This window comes from Palaemon carinicauda, chromosome 36, assembly GCF_036898095.1.
Source record: "Palaemon carinicauda isolate YSFRI2023 chromosome 36, ASM3689809v2, whole genome shotgun sequence".
NCBI lineage: Eukaryota > Metazoa > Arthropoda > Malacostraca > Decapoda > Palaemonidae > Palaemon > Palaemon carinicauda.
The window spans coordinates 3,168,680-3,189,419 of NC_090760.1; the positions used below are offsets into that span (position 1 = coordinate 3,168,680).

General features: G+C 39.8%; 1 protein-coding gene across 6 annotated transcripts in view; it reads left to right on the forward strand.

The window, feature by feature from the left end:
• Window positions 1–20,530, forward strand: part of LOC137628721 (uncharacterized) — a 56,782-nt gene extending 36,252 nt beyond the window's left edge. For 4 of the 6 annotated variants that reach the window (XM_068359881.1, XM_068359883.1, XM_068359885.1 and 1 more), the window contains 7 exons: window positions 1,407–1,508; window positions 9,729–9,836; window positions 10,620–10,711; window positions 10,989–11,045; window positions 14,139–14,340; window positions 15,967–16,133; window positions 18,121–20,530. In XM_068359881.1, the coding sequence (XP_068215982.1) occupies window positions 1,407–1,508; window positions 9,729–9,836; window positions 10,620–10,711; window positions 10,989–11,045; window positions 14,139–14,340; window positions 15,967–16,133; window positions 18,121–18,139 (747 nt within the window). In that variant the 3' untranslated portion in view covers window positions 18,140–20,530. The remainder of the gene's footprint in view (window positions 1–1,406; window positions 1,509–9,728; window positions 9,837–10,619; window positions 10,712–10,988; window positions 11,046–14,138; window positions 14,341–15,966; window positions 16,134–18,120) is intronic. The other 2 variants (XM_068359882.1, XM_068359884.1) reach the window with 1 other exon arrangement.
• The last annotated feature ends 210 nt before the right edge of the window (window positions 20,531–20,740 follow it).

Sequence of the window (20,740 nt, forward strand, 5' to 3'; positions counted from 1 at the left end):
ATTAAAAGGAATATTTTATTTTTAAGAAAATATTTGTCCTATTTGTATACTTTCTTTAGATAATCATCGATCTATTTTCAGAGATTAAATAAAACTAGCGTACAGCTAAAGTTGCGCTACGTAGTTCTCATGACAATCGACACAGTCACACAAATTACTTTGTATTGTTATTTATTTTTGTTTTTGATATTGGGATTTCTAATATTAATCAGATAACCTATTGCATTCTCCTTCAAGCCCTTAGCGGAAGAGTAATATCTCTCGCAGCGGGCAGGTCTAATTATGGTCTTATGTGAAAAAGTATAAAAAGTGCAATTTTCAGTGCTAAATTAGTGCAGTGAATTTTATCAGTCAGTGGAGGGTGCGTCTGCTCGACCCTGTCATAATCTTAGCCTTAGACCTCTTCCAAGCTCCTCAACCCTTGGGAGAAGTAATGTCGATCGGCAAAAAGAAACGAGAGGCGTTAGCACCCGAGCAGACGTCCCCTCAAACGTTCCTGTTGACGCTTCCCAGAACGCTTGCCCTCGCCGTGGGAAAGGCGAGGTAAAAGTGTTATCTTCGTCGTCGGTTGACTCAGCTCACAGACAGGGTTGGCGTCTTATGTATCTCCCTTCCTTCTAGACAGGAAGAGTTGTTTGTCATGACGCCGAGCGTTTAGATTCTTAACACCATAACGCTAGCTTCAAGTAGGACGCCGAGCGTTAAGGAATGGACTACATCACGCCAAGCGTCGAGTAGCTGGAAGTCATGACACGTAATGCCGAGCGTCAGAGCATTGGACAGCAAGCTACTAACTAAAGAAAGTATACTAATAGGACAAATATTTTCTTAAAAATAAAATATTCCTTTTAATTATAAAAACTTAAATACTTTTGGTTGTTAAGTAGAATTTACTTTTCATTCTCTGCATAGAAAAAAGAAATGAATATGCAAGTCATACTACGTAGAAGTACGTAGTTTACGTCGTATGATTGTGATGTCATAGTGTTGGCGGAGTGTTTTCCTTCCGCCATCATGTTTTAAACAATAGGTTCGTTAGTTTTACAGTAGGTGGAAAAAACTCCTAATCCTACCCCTTTTAAGCTACGAACATAGCGATCATATTCCAAACACTAACTCTCTCAAAAATAAAAACAAACAAGCGAAAGCCACCAAGATAACTGCAATTATACATTTTACAGCGAGTGAAAAATCCAAGGATGTTGTCGGCGTGAGTGGCAGGGAAGATCTGAGGAATCACTGCAATGGTTCTAGGTACCTTACTAGAGGGCGCACAGGTGGTATACCTGGCTATCTAATCGGCGATTGCTGCGAGTTTTGAAATTTCTGCCGGGACGTCAAGGACTAAAGCTATATATATAACTACCACGTAAGTCAGATGTTTAAAAACTCTATCTTTCTTTCAGGCAATTGCTAAGGTATTGAACAGTCCAAATACTACCGTTCCTGAAGACAAAGTGCTCCCCATCGCAAAGAGTCTAGAGGAGTCACTGGAAGGTGTGATGCCTGTAAGTTTAAAGTAATCTTTGTTTTTATAACTGGCCATAAATGATATTTTCATAATAAAATAAATTTTTTAACATACTTACCCGGTGGTTATATAAATATAGCTTTAGTCCCTGACGTCCAGCAGAAATTCAAAACTCGCGGCAATCGCAGATTGAGTAGCCAGGTGTACCACCAGCGCCCTCTCTCGCGAGGTACTTGGAACCATTCCATGATTCCTCAGATCTTCCATGTCCATAGGTCTCTAGAGGGGAGGAGGGAGGGAATTAAATTTATATAACCACTGGGTAAGTATGTTCAAAAATTTATTTTATTATGAAAATATCGTTTTTAAACAGATGACTTACACGGTGGTTATATAAATATAGCTGATTGACACCCTTGGTGGAGGGTCAGAGACAGCCAACATTGTTGGAATTTTACTTAAGAGTTAATAAACAAACTTAAGGATTCGTACCTGATAAGGAAGCTGACTTCAATGATTCTCTGCCTCCTTATGTCCGCTTTCCTTATGAGATCCAGAGATCCACCCAGGGGGCTGAAGACCTCTAGGAGCTGTCAAACTAGTGTAAATACCACTATGTTGACAGGACCTCATCCAATACCCTTGTTCTGGGAGCTCTCAAGGAACAAAATTGACCACCTGACTAAAATCAATGATTGTGGAAGACTGACGACCAATCTCCACAAACAACCATAAAAAACAAAAGTTCCAGGAGAAGAAAAAGGGTACTAGGATAAGGGAATGTAGTGGTAGATCCTTCCCCCACTACTGCACTCGCTGCTACGAATGGTACCCGAGTGTAGCAGTCCTCACAAAGAGTCTGGACACGTTTTAAGTAATGGGAGGCGAACACAGATTTACTCCTCCAAAAGGTTGTGTCAATAATGCTCTGCAAAGATCGATTCTGGTTGAAAGCTACAGAAGTTGCTAAAGCTCTAACTTCATGCATCTTTACTTTCAGCAGTTTGAGGTCTACCTCACCGCAGTGTGTGTGAGCCTCTCTTATCAAGAGCCTGATAAAAAATGGTAGGGCGTTTTTTGACATCGGTAACGAGGGCTTCTTGACCGAACACCAAAGAGCTTCTGACTCGCCTCGTAATTCTTTAGTTCTGTCCAGATAGAACTTCAGTGCTCTTACAGGGCACTGGACCTTCTCCAATTCTTCACCAACCACATCGGAAAGGTTCGGATTCTCGAAAGACTTAGGCCATGGATGAGAAGGGCGTTGTATTTTTGGCTAGGAATCCAAGTTGCAAGGAGCAGATAGCTTTGCTGTTTCTGAAGCCAATATTCTTGCTAAAAGTGTGAACCTCACTGACTCTCTTAGCTGTCGCCATATTAACCAAGAAATGAGTCTTTAAAGTGAGGTCTTTAAAAGAAGCTGAGTGTAAGGGTTCAAACCTGTCACTCATGAGGAATTTTAAGACAACATCCAGATTCCAGGCTGGTGATTCCTGTTGTCGCTCCTTAAAAGTCTCAAAGGATTTGAGAAGATCCCATAGGTCTTTATTATTAGAGAGGTCCAAGTTCCTGTGCCTGAAGACGGCCGCTAACATACTCCTGTACCTCTTGATGGTAGAGGAAGAAAACTTGCGTTTTCTTCTAAGGTCTAAAAGGAAGTCAGCAATCTGAGTCAAAGAGGTACTGGATGAAGAAACTGAGTTGACTCAACACCATTCTCTAAAAACCTCCCACTTGGACTGGTAAACCTTGATGGTAGAAGTCCTCCTTGCTCTAGCGATAGCCCTAGCTGCCTCCTTCGAAAATCCTCTAGCTCTTGTGAGTTTTTCGATAGTCTGAAGGCAGTAGAGCTCGGAGGTTTTGATGGTGCCTTTCCAAGTGTGGTTGTTTGAGTAGGTCTACTCTTAAAGGAAGGCTTCTTGGGATGTCCACCATCCATTGTAGTACCTCTGTGAACCATTCTCTTGATGGCCAAAAGGGAGCCACTAGAGTCAATCTGGTTCCCTCGTGTGACACAAAGTTTTGCAACACCTTGTACAGAACTTGGAATGGGGGGAACGCGTACAAGTCCAGGTGAAACCAATCCAGCAGGAAAGCATCTCTGTGGACCGCTTCGAGATGTGGAACTGGGGAGCAGTATGTCTCCATCCTTTTCGTTTTCGAGGTTGTGAACAAGTCTATGGACAGACGACCCAAAATCCGCCAAAGTTTCTTGCAAACCTCTTGATGCAATGTCCATTCCATGAACAGATCTTGATTCCTCTTGCTCAGGCTGTCTGCCATCACGTTCTTTTCTCCTTGGATGAACCTTGTAAGAAGGGTTACATTCCTCTCCTTTGCCCAAACGAGATGAACCTTTGCAGTCTCGTAAAGGGACCTCGAGTGAGTTCCGCCTTGTTTGGCTATGTAGGCCAATGCTGTAGTGTTGTCGGCGTTGACCTGCACCACTTTGTTCAATACCGACCCTTCGAAACCTTTGAAGGCCAACAGGACTATTAACAGCTCCTTCTGGTTGATGCGAAGGCTCTCCTGATCTCTTGTCCACAGACCCGAGATCACCAACGTGCCCGTGTTGCTCCCCACCCCGAGTCCGAGGCGTCGGAACACAACACAAGGTCTGGGCTCCTTTGTTCCAGTGAGAGACCTTCCTGAAGTTTGCCCGGATTGTTCCACCACTGGAGGCAACTTCTTACTGGTACTGTAAGGGGAATGCTTTCCATCTCTAGGCTCTTTTCCTTGTCCCAATGATGATTGAGGTGAAATTGAAGGGGACGGAGATTCAGTCTTCCCAGGGAAACAAACTGCTCCAGCGAGGAGAGGGTTCCTAGCAGACTCATCCACTCTCTAACAGAACATATTCTTTTCTCTAGAAAAGTACAAAGTTTCAGGAGGGCTCGTTCCATCCTTGAGGGTGGCGGAAAATCTTGAAAAGCTAGACTCTGAATCTCCATCCCCAAATAAAGGATCTTCTGGGATGGAATCAGTTGGGATTTTTCTGTGTTTACAAGAAGACCCAGTTCTTCTGACAATCTCAATGTCATTTGCAGATCCTCCAGACAGCGATTAAAGGAATGAGCTGAGTAGCCAGTCGTCCAGATACAAGGAGGCTCTGAGGCCTCTCGAGTGCATTATGCTCGCTACATTTAACATGAGCTTCGTGAAAATTAGAGGAGCGGTGCTGAGGCCGAAACACAAGGCTCGAAACTGGAAGATTTCCTTCCTGTAAACGAACCTCGGGTAATGCTTGAAACTCGGATGAATGGGGATATGAAAGTAAGCGTCCTGGAGGTATAAAAAGACCATCCAGTCGCCCTTTCTTACTGCTTCTAGCATAGTCTTTGGTGTCTCCATGGAGAACTTTGTCTTCTGAACGAAGTCGTTGAGTGCACTTACATCCAGGACTGGTCTCTATCCCCCCGAGTTCTTGGGAACCAGGAATAGGCGGTTGTAGAACCCTAGTGACAGCAAGTTTCGTACCCTCTCTACTGCTTTCTTCTCCAACGAGAGACATTTGGAGATGCATAGCCTGCCTCTTCGACTTCTCTTTGTATCTGGGAGAGAGATCTACCGGATCTAAAACTAAAGGAGGTTTCATTATGAAAGGAATCTTGTATCCCTCCTTCAGTACAGGAACGGACCAAGGGTCTACTCCCCTTTTCTGCCACGCTCACCAGAAGTTGTTCAGTCTGGCTCCTACTGCTGTCTGAAGGCGAAAGCAGTCAGACTCTGCTTCGCCCAGGTTTGGAACCTCTCCTCCTTGCTCTCCTCCCGTCGGGTCTGGAACTACCCCTACTGACGGATTTCCCTCGAAAAGGCTGTGAAAACTGAGGGAATGGAGTTTCTTCTTTCGGGTTGTGGCTAGTAAAGGAAGTCGGTAAGACCTTCCTTGCAGTCTTAAGAGACTAAATCTTGAGTAGCCTTCTAGGTCAAAGCAGAAGCAACCTCTCTCACTAACTCCTGAGGAAACAAAGAGGGAGAAAGCGGTGCATACAACAACTCAGACTTCTGAAAGGGTGTGACCCCCATGGAAAGAAAAGAACACATTTGTGCTCTTTTTTTAAGAACCCCAGCTGAAAAAAGGGCTGCCAACTCATTAGAGCCGTCTTTAACTGCTTTGTCCATACAAGACATGATCAGGATAATACTATCAGTGTCAGTATCCTTAAGGATTAAAACTTTCTTCCCCAAGGCTCCCAGAGTCCAATCCAGAAAGTTGAAAACCTCGAAGGCTCTGACGAAAGCTTTGAGAAGATGATCGATTTCAGAAGTAGACCATAGAATCTTGGTCCTTCTCATGGCCGACCAACGAGGAGAGTGTACTAGGCTTGAAAAGGCTCCCTGGGCAGAGGCAGGAACTCCCGAGCCAAGAACTTCTCCCGTCTCGTAACACACGCTTGACCTGGAGGCTAATCTAGCTGGAGGAAAAGAGAAGGCTGTCTTGCCTTGGTCTTTTTTGGACTGCATCCAGTCTCCCAACATCCTTAAAGCTCTCTTCGATGACCGAGAGAGAAACATCTTTGCTGCCTTCCCCAGGGTAAACTCCGAAGGTGGGGAACGTGGAGCAACAGGAACAAAATGATCTGTTAATTCTTCCGTAAAAACTTTCATAATCCTCTTAAAATCAACTGGATGATGAAGGGTCTTAGTCTCTTCTCCCTCCGAGAATTCTTCTGAAAGGTCAGCCGTGGAAAGGTGATCATCAATCTTTTCCTCTGATAAAACTCTAACTGAAGTAGAGACGTCCTTACAGGCTCGACTTCTGTCATCCACAGGTGCAGGGTCATCACGTCCGACGTTACGTTGATCCAACGCTCGACGCTCAGAAGGAAGTCGCTCACGATCATTACGATCAGAACTAAGGCGCCCGCGATCTTGACGCTCGAAACGACTGGTGTCATCATGACGTCTGAGGCTCTTACGCTCGGCGTCATGTCCGACTGCTTGACGTTTGGCGTCACGTTCTACTTGACTCTCAACATCACGTGCTTGCCGCTCGACGTCACGTTTAACTTGAAGCTCGGCATCACGTTTAGCTGCTTGCCGGTCGTCGTCACGTTTGATCACTTAATGCTCAGTCACGCCTGGACGCTTGACGTTTGCTATCAAGTGGATCAGGGTCTCGACGTTTCACAAAAACCTTATCACGTCGTACAGCGCCGTGTTCAATTGCTTGACACTTGGAAAGCTGTCCATCGTCAAGAGCCTCTTGACTAACCGCCTTACTACGCTTAGTCTCAAGTTGCGAAGTTTCCCGACGCTCGGGATCTTGGTGAGCCACTTTCTTGCTGTCCGGAGGTTGATATATTTGCATAAAAGAAGAGAGGTGTTGCTTATATCTTGCAGCATACTCCAATTCGGGTCAACTTGTGGTAAAGCGGGAGAAGTTACTTCAACCACAAACTCGCCCTCTTCATCGCTCATGTAACGCGCAGTGTGTCCAGAAGACGACAACCAGTCTGACGGTGGCGGCGGAGCATGCACCGAAGTGATACCAGACTCAAGAACTTGATCTGCAACAGGCTGGACTAGACGTTTGTCAGAATCCGACGTCCTAACAGGACGTTTAGCAGGAGAACCTTCTTCAGAAGAAAGAAAACGCTCCGGACTGCTCCAATGGCTACAACCAGGCGCTTGCGGCGACAAGGCGCGACAATGGAGCGCATGAGGTTATTCGCGCACCTGGCGCACATAAGGTTGCTCGTGCACATGGCGCGCAGTATGTTGTTCGCGCGCATGGCGCGGCACAGGGTGTTCGCATGCATGGCGAGCAACAGGATGTTCGCGCATAAAAGGATGAACCCGTGCGCCATGATCGCCATTTTGCTTGCGCGCCAAGTCGGTCGTGCGCGCCAAGTCGGTCGTGCACGCCGATTCGGTCGTGCGCGCTAATTTGGCCGTGCGCCAACTTGGTCGTGAGCGCGAGAGCTCTCAGGTTGGTGAGAGAACTCACTGCTACGCTCATCGGAAGGTTCACGATATCTTGTGTTGTGTGAGCGCGAACGATCAACACAACGAGAATTTGAAAACTGTCATAAAAAGAATGACTCAGGTCACGAGAACCCGAAAGTTCAGCATGAACTGTGTTGCGCAAACCCGAAGGGTCGGGGCAACGAGAAACCGAAGTTCCCCTGTCACTAAAAACCAAAGTGTCGGAATGACTAAAGTTATGAGAGCCCAAGGGTTCTGCGTAACTAATGTTACGATACCCCGAAGGTTCAGCGTTACGAGAAACCGCAGTTTTCCTGTCACAAAACACTGAAGTATCAGAGTGACTAAAGTTACAAGAGCCCAAGGGTTCTGCACAATTAATGTTACGAGACCCCGAAGTATCAGCGTAACGAGGAACCTCTGTCACAAGACCCCGAAAGATCAGCGTGATTGATGGCACAAGTTCCGAAGGCTCAACCTTATCATCGTTACAAGAGCCCGAAGGTTCAGCGTAACTGAAACCCGAAGGTTTCGAGCGGAGTCCGAAAGGACTCCTACTGTCATGAAACCCCACAGGTATCAACATGACGAAGGTTCAAGATAACACCTCCACATAAGAGGTTTGTTCTCCCGAAGGAGAAAGTCGCTTAAGAGAAGGCTCTCGCTCCGCCCCTGAAGGAGAACCATAAGCGAACGGGGGACCACCGATGCTCAGAGGCGGTCTTCTCTCGAGGACGAGAGACTCGTTCCCCCAAAGGGATAACCTGCTTCGGAGAAAGCTCTGCCACCGCCCCTGGTGGATCAGCCAGCTCCTACAAGTTATTTCTCTCACGAACGAGAGGGAAGTTCTCCCAAAGGAGATCGCTTAAGACAAGCTCTCTCCCAGCTCTATGGGAATAAAGCGTAGGCGTAAAAAATCTCTCTCGCGAACGAGGGAAAAGTCCTCGCGAAGGAAGACATCGCCAAAGACAAGCTTTCTCCCAGCTCTATGGGAAAAGAGCGTAGGCTTAATAATCTCTCTCTCGCGAACGAGAGTGAAGTCCTCCCAAAGAAGGACATTGCCTAAAACAAGCTTTCTCCCAGCTCTAAGGGAAAAAAGCGTAGGCGTAAGAATTCTCTCTCAAGAACGAGAGAGAAATCCTCTCGAAGGAGGACATCGCCTAAGGCAAGCTTTCTCCCAGCTTTATGGGAAAAAATCGTAGGCGTAAAAATCTCTCTCGCAAACGCGAGAGAAGTACTCCCGCAAGAGGACATAGCCTAAGTAAAGCTTTCTCCCAGCTCTATGGGAAAAAAGCATAGGCAAAAATAAAAATATCTCTCTCTCTCTCTCTCTCTCTCTCTCTCTCGAGAGAGAGAGAGAGAGAGAGAGAGAGAGAGAGAGAAAGAGAGAGAGAGAGAGAGAGAGAGAGAGAGAGAGAGAGAGAGTGTGCGTGTGTGTGTGTGTGTGTGTGTGTGTGTGTGTGTGTGTGTGTGTGTGTGTGTGTGTGTGTGTGTGTGTGTGTCCCCTCAGAGGAGGAACATCAAGTTGAAGGTCAACAGCGAATGCTACCTCATAATAAGGGCAGCTCACAAGCTACCACATGGAGCGCAGGATAACGAACAGGGTGCATGTTGCACTCAGCCTTGTGTTCTACGTCGCTGTTACCTGTGGAAAAAAAAAGGAAGTTGTTATCAATTACAATTCATGCTCCGTAGCACAAAATACACTATTCGGGGAATAAGTCACCTTCTTAAGATAATTCCTTGAAGGGGAGCTGAACTGTTATACACTTTAATTCTGTAACGAAACAAACACACGGCAGTGTTGAGAACCTGCCGCCCGTCAGTCCCAGGGAAGGGCGGCAATGACAATTCCCTACGGCGGAGGCAGTTGGATACGATGTCAACAGCAATTAAAGTTACACGTACCTAGCAACGTATATTTCCATTTATACATATATACAGTACACTCAAATATATGTAAGATAAATGAAAACACACAAGAAAAACAAAAAATAAAGAATAAACAGAAAAACATCAAGGCCAGTCTTTGCTGGAGAGAAGGGCAGTACGTCCGTCCTCTACCGAGCCAGAAAGTAAAGTGGTTACTCAGCCGAGAGGTGTGAGTGAGCAGGGTAGCCAGTCTACCCCACCCCCCACCCGCTAACTAGCGGATGGGGTAGTTATCCCTCACTAAAATTATCATGGCTCGTCTTTCAGCTGCGCCGAAAGTAATACCCTGATAAATAGCGAAGGTTTGTATCTCTGCCGGAACAAATGGGGATTAGCCTATTGTACCATAATGGAAATACTAAATCTAAAATTTTCTTATAATTTTTTTTTTTTTCAGCAGGACTATAGTTGTGACAGTTGTGACGATGTGAACATCGCAACTTACTTTGAAAATGGTGTTCAGAATGGTATTGATTTCTTCAATTATCCACCAGCAGAACCAACGGTATGTAAATATTACTGTACAGTACTTTGACAGATGATGGCATAGTAGAAATACGAAAATATATACTGCCTACCCTCACATAGTTGCTTGTATTGTTTACGATTTTGGTGGTTAGCGATATTCTCATAATTCTAGCTGTACTGTACTCCCCATTTTCATCTTTTTTCCTAAGAAATATTAAGGGTACCAACACTTTCCTCAGTCTATCGCATCATAGAATTAATTTCTTATGGTGTAAAGACCAAAAACAGCATAGCTGTTTATATCATCTATGTTGCTAAAAGTTGAAAGTGAGGTGTTTGTGCCTTCTAGTTAATGACAAGCATATATTTCAGCAAAAGATAGATTAACCCTTTTACCCCCAAAGGATGTACTGGTACGTTTCACAAAACCCATCCCTTTACCCCCATGGACGTACCGGTACGTCCTTGCAAAAAAAATGCTCTAAAAATTTTTTTTTTTATATTTTTTTTTTTTTAAAAATTCAGGCATTTTCCAAGAGAATGAGACCAACCTGACCTCTCTATGACAAAAATTAAGGCTGTTAGAGCAATTTAAAAAACATATACTGCAAAATGTTCTGGGAAAAAAATAACCCCTTGGGGGTTAAGGGTTGGAAATTTCCAAAGAGCCTGGGGGTAAAAGGGTTAAATGACGGGAAATGCAGAGATTTCCCCTAACATTTTTAATTTTGGAATCAACTATAACTTGATTTTAACAAGGGTTGTTTGTTTAAAAACAAATACGTTTGCCAAGTTGATTACAATTTGTGTATCTTTACAGCCACCACTGCTTGATTTTGATATATCCGGAAGGGAAGCTGGGAAGGAAATTCACAAATTTCTAAATGAGAAGCTGTACGAGAAGGCATCCAAGTATGTATTGCATTAAATTATTGAGCTTAATCTGTTTGTAATGTAAAATTGTTAGTGAAAATTGTTAATGCTGTTCATTTTCTTTACTTTAATAAGTGTGTTTGCAGTTTATCACAAGAAATCCTTGAAGAAATATTCAAATTTACTGGGAGAATATTTTCAACATTTGTTTGGATATTATTAAAGGGCATTGAAAATGTATGATTGATCTCAACTTTCAGGTCTTTACGGCTAAGGTTTCGTTTGAATATAAAGTCATTCGTATTTAAATTTTCAGGAAAATGGCAAAGATAAGCAATGAAGAACTCACACAGAAAGACAAGGAGGGAGACAAGTAAGTTATTAATCTTTTAGTACTGAAGGGTCATTCTTAGTAACCATGATTCGTCCACATTAGCTCCGGACCTGATATGAGTGTGTTGAGGTGGTTTGGCCATGTTGAGAGAATGGAAAATGGCTGTCTGCTAAAGAAGGTGATGAATGCAAGAGTTGATGGGAGAAGTACAAGAGGAAGGCCAAGGTTTGGGTGGATGGATGGAGTGAAGGAAGCTCTGGGTGATAGGAGGATAGATGTGAGAGAGGCAAGAGAGCGTGCTAGAAATAGGAATGAATGGCGAGAGATTGTGACGCAGTTCGGGTAGGCCCTGCTGCTTCCTCCGATGCCTTAGATGACCGCAGAGGTAGGAGCAGTAGGGGATTCGGCATTATGAAGCTTCATCTGTGGTGGATAATGTGGGAGGGTGGGCTGTGGCACCCTAGCAGTACCAGCTGAACTCGGTTGAGTCCCTTGTTAGGCTGGGAGGAACGTAGAGAGTAGAGGTCCCCTTTTTTGTTTTGTTTCATTTGTTGATGTCGGCTACCCCCCAAAATTGGGGGAAGTGCCTTGGTATATATGTGATGTGTACTGAAGGGTCCTACTGCCTTGAATATTGTTGTTTTATTTGTTCCTATATTTGTTATGTAATAAACTAATTACCTATAAATAACCCAGATTTTATGTCAATGAAGAATAACAGTTGGTTTTAAAGAAAATGGTTTGCATAGTTCAAACCATAAAGAAAACAGGTTGCTTAGTTCAAACCATAGACATTAAAGGGAAGACAGAAAAGCCTACCTATACGAAACCCATGCATGATCAGTGCCATCTATTGCTGATGTGCCCTACTAATTAGCTATAAAAAAAAAATTCTACAGGGTTTCGGTATTTCAGAAGGTTCACATGTTACTATAAAAGTTATCCAGTAATTGGTCTATTATCATTCATCTAGTGATTTTCCATAGATCTATATTAAATCATATTGATCATTAAACTACCTATATTCTTTTCCATAATTATATACAGTAGCTTGTTGCTTGTTCATTTACAAAATACAAGTCAAGGTTAAAGTGTGTATTTCATGTATACTGCATATAATATTTCAAATATAACTTACAGAACATGTGAAAGACACGCATCCAAAATAGGACCTTTGCGTAAGACTAAATTAGGAGAGGTGAAGATTATTGGTGGGTGGTCTAGTCTTGTCTCAGGCTTGTTAAGTCACATTTTTCTCATACCATATAGAGATATGGTCAGGAAAGATGCTCCAATTTTTCTGCATTTATTGTGATTTTTGTTTCTAGGGGTACGAGTTTGCGCTTACATTAGTAAAATAAGGCCCTCTCAAAGTGGTTTTAGCATCTATTAGGCCCTCTTTCAATGTATAATCTCGGACTTTGGTAAAATACACGTTCTGCAAGTTATAATCATATATACATTTTATATGCAACCTTATCTTAACTTTGCAATGATATCTGCGAGAAAAAAATGCACTATTAAATGATAGTTTATGCTTGAGGGGCAATATATTCAACATATGCTTCTTGTTTTACATATGGCGACAGCATTTCTACAAATGAGTTAGTGTTACCAGACTGTTAATTTCTAAATTCCCCTAAGAAGGATGGAAATAAAATATAATCATGAGCTGAAATTTAAATAGAAAAACAATGAGTAAATTTTTTTTTTCAAAGTTAAATTTTGTTTTATTCATGGTGTAGCATATATTTGTATCATGCCTTATAAAAAAAACACCCATCATAGTTTGAAAAGAACGCAGGTGAAATATTTCCCTCTGGCAACACTGACTTGAGTAAGCAAGTAGCAGAAGACAAGTGCACAATATGTCAGCGTCATCTGTTGTGGACAAATGCTCAGAAATCCAAGTGACATTTCTGTCTTCCCTGTACTGTCTTTGGTTCAAACCCCAGGAGCTCCAAGACAAATTCTTAATTTTCAATCTGCAAGCCTGAGGTTTTCAAAAGCTACATCCTTCCTTGCCTAAATTGCAATTTGTGCCAGTTATAAATAATGGATAGGAGGATAGATGTGAGCGAGGCAAGAGAGCGTGCTAGAAATAGGAATGAATGGCGAGCGATTGTGACGCAGTTCCGGTAGGCGTCTGCTGCCTCCGATGCCTTAGATGACCGCGGAGGTAGCAGCAGTAGGGGATTCAGCATTATGAAGCTTCATCTGTGGTGGATAATGTGGGAGGGTGAGCTGTGACACCCTAGCAGTACCAGCTGAACTCGGCTGAGTCCCTGGTTAGGCTGGGAGGAACGTAGAGAGTAGAGGTCCCCTTTTTGCTTTTGTTTCTTTGTTGATGTCGGCTACCTCCCAAAATTGGGGGAAGGGCCTTGGTATATGTATGTATGTATAAATAATGGAGTAATTGTGCAAAGACCATGATTTTTAAATAATGAAAATTGATTTATACTTTAGATATAAAGCCATTACTTGTTTGAATCCCTAATTCTAAAATTAATATTCTTGCATCTAAGTGATCAGACAATAGGAAGAGTAATTGAATTGGCTGTTGGGAGACTCGGGGATTGGTAGGCTCATACATAAAGCTATAAATTAAACAATGACTAAAAGCCATCCATGAAATTGGGTTAATAACAAGTAATGAGTTAGAATGAATATTGTAATTTTGTTTTTAGAAAAATCAATTTTTTTTAATGTAGACAACTGGAGATTAACTCTTTTACCCCCAGGGTATTTGGAAATTTCCAACCCTTAACCCCCAGGGGTTATTTTTTTTCAAGCACATTTTGCAGTATATTTTTTTTTTTTTTAAATTACTCTAACAGCCTTAATTTTCGTCATAGAGAGGTCAGGTTGGTCTCATTCTCTTGGGAAATACCTGAAGTTTCTCAAAAAAAAATTTCAAAAATATTAAAAAAAAATTTAAATAGCAGTTTTTTTGCAAGGACATACCGGTACGTCCATAGGGGTAAAGGGATAAGTTTTGTGAAAGGTACCAGTACTGTACGTCCTTTGGGGGTAAAAGGGATAAATGAGATAACATGTAATCACTGAATGCAGAGAGGATTTTTATCTCAAAATGTTGTATGAGGGAATATTGATTCAAAAATTGTTTTGCAGCCCTTGCATGGTAGTGGCTTGCCAGCAAGAAGACAGCGACAGATTCCGCGAGAATTTATGCGCAATGGTGAATCGAGCAAAGACCATTAAAATGTGCTGTGAACACCCAATAAATAATAAAACTCCCATTAAAAGGTGCATGATATGTGGTAACTCGAATGAGCAGACTTTCTACTCTCCATTTGCTATGGTCAACAACCAGGTTAGTAAATTGAATGCATTTGTAGCCTTTAAGCTGAAAAAATTATATATTCACATTTTACTACTCTGTAGTATTGGTTAAGAATTGATTTATCTTTAGGGTGATATATAAAAGAAAAAAAATTGTGTACGAGACGAATGGTTGATATTTACTGCTACGATGGAGTCTTAACCCTTTTACCCCCACCATAAGGTTAAATTTCGAGCACATTTTGCTATATAATTTTTTTAAATTGCTCTAAAAAGCTTAATTTTTGTCCTAGAGAGGTCAGGTTGGTCTCATTCTTTTGGAAAATGCCTGAAGTTTCTCGTAAAATTATCAGAAGTATGTGAAAATATGTAATTAAAAGTGTTTTGCAAGAACGTACCGGTACGTCCTTTTGGGGGTGAAAGGGATAACCATGTCAGTTTATTACTGCCTTGGTGGTATATTTGATGCAGATTTGCGTATTCTCAACAATAATTTATATATCAATGTACTATAGTACCTTTCTACTGATGTTAGTTACAGGTAGTGTGTTGGTTCTCCTTATACAGAGCATTAAAAGTAATCATAAAAGGAGGTAGCCACTAGGAATAATTTCTGAAAAGGGGATCATATTCAATTCATGTCGGTCTTTTATTTAATGAAAACTAAAAGAGTTTGCAAGTTAAAGGTATTTTTCCAATTTCAATCATTACATGAAAGTATGTTTTCAGTACGTATATGGTATTAGATTCATTTTCTGTAGCAGTAATAATGCCACAATTTGACTTGATATTGTCTAGCCTTGTAAACACTAGAAAATTAGTGTCTTCATTGTCAACTGTGTTTGAGTTACCCACTTCAAGAGACATTTACTTATTAAGTGGTGTGGTTCTTCAGGGTACTATATTTGAATGCTACTTTTAACCGAAAGTATCATATACATTTCAGCATGTTTGTTTAATTTATGTAAATATGTCATGACACATGCGACTCCTTCACCGAAAACCAGTAATATTGTGTTTGTGTAAATTGGTCTCCCAAGCAGGATCTAATTATCTGTAGTGCCATAGTCTCTACACCATGGTCTTCCACTGTCTTGGGTTAGAGTTCACATGCTTTAGGGTACACTCAGGTATACTGATCTATCGGTTTCCTTATTTCCTTTCCTTAATGAGCTACTTCCCGTGTTGGAACCCATGGGCTTATAGCATCCTGCTTTTCCAACTATGGTTGTAGCTTAGCTAGTAATAATAATAATAAAAATAACAATAATAATTGTTTTTAAATAGAAAAGATGGATCGAGATACAAAAAAGTAGTAGGAGTTTAATGCAACCCAAAATAACACTATTTTAATGTCCCGTAACTCTTATCTACATGCATTCATTTATCCCTGTTTTGAGATAATTGAATCTTTTACAGCATATAAAATGTTTTGTTCCAAGGAATTTATTGCATTTTAAATACTCAAGGACTGATCCTGTGTGGCATTGAGAATATATCCATAGTTCAAACATTATGACAAATTCGGTATGGTGTTTGCAAAGTAAAAATAACCAAAATCCTGTTTACTTTAATGTTTTAATGTCATTAAAATGTATTAATTTATCTTCAGCCAAAATGGTATGATATATTATTTAGAAAAATTAATTATTTTCAGGGTGACACATTGTTAAGCAGTGTATTGAAAGTCAATCATTCTCAGCTAGTAGTGAACTTCATCTGTGAAACCATTTATCAAAATCCTTCTGACATCGAAAGAATCTTCAACCACCAAACTCTAGACTTTTACCGTCACTTCAAGCAGTCATACCCTGTCCTGGGAGTGTAAGTTAATTTCATCCTTAGTTTTTCCTTTTAAGAGCAATGTTCCTTTAGTAGGAGTTTGTAAGGTTTAACCCCTTTGTATGAAAAATGAAATTTATTTAGCTTTCGAAGGGACCATCTCCCTTCCTCTTCAGAATACAAATGGTTACAAATAATTTTTTAAATAATATTATAAAAAACAATGTAACTATTGTTAAGGAATTGTTAAAAGATGTAAACATACCACCGTGAAATTCTGTTAATGATCGCTAAGACTGTAACAGGCTTTTTAACTCTACGAACCTTTCTGTACCTCTTTTTCAAAAATTTGTAACCATTTGTATTCTGAAGAGGAAGGGAGATGGTCCCTTCGAAAGCTAAATAAATTTCATTTTTCATACATTGTGGGTTATTTTATTTATCATAAATACACAGGAAATTGTGTATTATAATGTTTTACCCCTTTGTTTTATGTTTCATAATAGTATTTTCTCTCTTTCTAGTGAACCGATTTAAGCGGATTCTGAAATCTTGAAACGGTTACCCGGTAATCTCCCTTAGAAACTTGAGAGGAAATTTTTTTTTTTTTTGTGTCTTGGTATTGTAATGTGATATTTGACCGATTCATTTTGAAAACACTGAGGAGCTATACAATAAGTTTCCAAATTGCATCATTTTCTGTCTTTTTACGTCTCTCCCCAAATTCTTCAACTCCTTCTCTGATTTTAACTTTATTTTATTAGGAACAAATCCATATGTCGACATGCGAGTTAATAGTCACTTAACCCTTTTACCCCCAAAGGACGTACTGGTAAGTTTCACAAAAGCCATCCCTTTACCCCCATGGACGTACTGGTATGTCCTTGCCAAAAAATGCTATAAAAAATTTTTTTTTTCATATTTTTGATAATTTTTTGAGAAAATTCAGGCATTTTCCAAGAGAATGAGACCAACCTGACCTCTCTATGACAAAAATTAAGGCTGTTAGAGCAATTGAAAAAAATATACTGCAAAATGTGCTGAGAAAAAAATAACCCCCTGGGGGTTAAGGGTTGGAAATTTCCAAATACCCCGGGGGTAAAAGGGTTAAATGACTATACTTTACTCTAAAAGGTACTTGGATAATCCTTTAAAAAAATAAGACATTCGCATGTTATGCAGAGTTTAGGTAGATTCTTTTTCCTATAGATTTCCATATCGTGAGTTAGTTTAGTTAGACCAGAGTTGTATTTCTAGACCATTAGGACATATTTGTTGTGGCTGGTCTACTAGGGGTTAAAGAGAGTAAAGCTTTTCTTTACATACGTTGATATTCAATCTTCTCTCCATTTCACTCTTTAATTTTTAAGAATTCTATAACCTCATCATCTGATTCTGCAGGTCCCACTTGTCACTGAAAATAGTAAACTGGAAACAGGTCCCACTTGTCACTGAAAATTGTAAACTGGAAACCAATCAGGGTTGAACTGGGCTGAAGTGAAACTTCACCGAACCTTAAATACTGCACATGAGGAGGTACTCTATTGTAGTGTCTTGGGTATTTTTTTCATTGTGAGACAAGTACAATCTCCTTTGACCCTTCACTTTTTACATGGGTTATTACATTTTTATATCATTTCATTCCAGTTTTAAACCCTTTATTAAAATTTCCTATCCCTTATACATTTATAAGAATGAATGTAGTAGGAAACAAGGTTTTGGGTGCCTTGGGTGATGTATATACTTTTACGGGTTTATTTCTCGCCCTCCATCAGACACTAAAAGTCTGTTCAGGCGGGCCTTGGTGTGTGAAAATAATTTCTTTCCAGTTAATATTTTGCTCTGTATCTTTTCAGTTATTTCGCTAGCATTTGCATTCAGGCTTAATAGTTTTAATAGTCTGTTGAGTTATACTAATTTCTTAAATTGTGATGTCAAAGTAAACTTGAATTTCCCATAGTTATACATTCAATAATGAATATTTTTTATTATATTTTACTTTTTGTGAAAATTGCTTCTTATTTTCCAGGTTTATTCCCGACTACTAACAATCACACTGATGCCGATATTTGAAGTCTCTTGGAAAGCTGTTTTCTTCTTAAATCAAGTCTCAGGAGAAGTTGCCATATTTAGAAAAGTACAATGCTGTGCAGTATTTGAAATTCTAGGAAATTTCTTCTTTTGCTCAATTTTTGGGCCTATGTATAATACCCTTTCACCCCCAAAGGACGTACCGGTACGTTCTTGCAAAACACTGTTAATTACATGTTTTTATATATTTTTGATAATTTAATGAGAAACTTCAGGCATTTTCCAAAAGAATGAGACAAACCTGACCTCTCTAGGACAAAAATTAAGCCTGTTAGAGCAATTTAAAAAAAAATATACAGTATAGCAAAATGTGCTTGAAATTTAACCTTATGGTGGGGGTAAAAGGGTTAAATCTAGGCTTAAAGGACTTACAACACTTCAATGTCTATGGGAAGGCTTTGCAAGTTTTGTAAAACTGTCAAGAATTCTTAAAAATTGGAGCTCTAGATGGGTTTGTTGTTTTAATATTCTAAGAGTATAACTCAAGTAGAAAACTAAGTTAGTGCCTGGTATTACAAAGCTGAAAGCTGTAGCTTTGAGGGAATCTAATAGGTGCTTTTCCCCATCTTCCCAAATATACTTGTAATATTTTTTTTATTAAGAAAAGGAAAGTAAGAACATTGACACAATAGGTACGTACAGCAATGCAAGCAATGCACGTACATCGTTTTGTAACTATGACCAATTTATAAGTAATTTGTATTTTTCCTAGCAATATAAAGCTGGAGCTCTTTACCGAGGAGTATTCTTTCGCCGAAATAATACTCCTCAGCAAAGAGCGGAATGTTTGTATTATGCACAGGAACCAATATATTTTTTACCTCTGAATAACAACTAAGAAGACTAAATTATTTCTAGGGACCAATTATGACACTTAATATTTTCATTTGTTTAGGGACCAATCATGTGACATCAACTTGTCCTAATAATTTCAGAGATCATGCTTCATAATTTCTAATACCGTATAGTGCGCAAAAGTAGTTTAGCTTCAACATTAAATTTAGTACTTTGTAAAAATCTCTTAAAGCTTCTCTTTAATTTTTTTTTGAATGAATTATTGTTTTACAGAATAATTTGAATGAATTATTGTTTTACAGAATAATTTGAATGAATTATTGTTATACAGAATAACCTTAAATATTTTTTTGGTAAAGCTAAGTACCTTTTTTTTTAAACTTCTGGAATACCTGTCCCTAGAACTTGTATGTACGAGAACAGTACAGTATAACTCGCAGGACTAAAGTACTGTACATCACTTTATCGTCACAATTAAATGATGCTTAAAAGTAGTTCTAAGGTTTCATATCTGCATTTATTCTTATTATTATTACTATCCGAGTTACAACCCTGTTTGGAAAAGCAGAATGCTAAAAGCCTAAGGGCTCCAACAGGGAAAGTAGCCCAGTTAGAAAAGGGAATCCAGTACCAAATAAATTATTTAGAAATAATGAAAAAGAAAAAAAATCTTGAATAATTTTGCTTAATAGGTGCTATAACATGATTTTCATTGAATGCCATATACTGTTTAGTTTAGCAGTTTGCAATTTATTTCCCATTCGTATGTTTTCATTCGAGTTCTTGAATTCCTTAGATTTAAATGTAAGTTTCAACAGAAAAAATATGTATGTACATAAGGAATTTTCTGTCAAGTACTCTAATAGATGAATATTTTTAAGGAGATTTGGAATCGGATTCATTTAAAATGAATTTTGGTCCTCATGCTATACCACAAGATTTTTTTTTTTTTCATGGTGATATAATGATATACTTTTTCCCAGCCATACATTACTTTATTTCCCTAGAGGAAAAATTTTGAGGTGATATGGACAGTATAATAATATGCCGCCATTCCCATACTCTTTTTTATAGTCTATAGATTGCAATCTGTTAACCCTTATACCCCCAGTGGACGTACTGGTACGTTTCACAAAACTCATCCTTGGACGTATCGGTACGTCCTTGCAAAAAACTGCTATTTTTTTTTTTTGATAACTTTGTGAGAAACTTCAGGCATTTTCCAAAATAACGAGACCAACTGGACCTCTCTATGACGAAAATTAAGGCTGTTAGTGCAATTTTCAAAAAATATATTGCAAAATATGCGTGAAAAAGAAAACGCCTGGGGGTTAAGGGTTGATAAGTTCCAAATAGCGTTGGGAGTAAAAGGGTTAAGTATAATAATACTGTTAGAAGGTTTCAGAACTCTTTGTAGGCCATTTACAGAATACTTGTACCGCCTTCTTAAACAAATAGTATTTTACCAAATTTTATAAGAGTGGAATTTCCTAATGAATTACTATGTTGTCATCTGTTAGTGGATTATTTAAAACTTGTCTTTACGACATTAACCCTTTTACCCCCAAAAGGACGTACTGGTACGTTTCACAAAACTCATCCCTTTACCCCCATGGACGTACCGGTACGTCCTTGCAAAAAACTGCTCTCTACATTTTTTTTGGCATATTTTTTATAACTTTATGAGAAACTTCAGGCATTTTCCAAAATAATGAGACCTACCGGACCTCTCTATGACGAAAATTAAGGCTGTTAGCGCAATT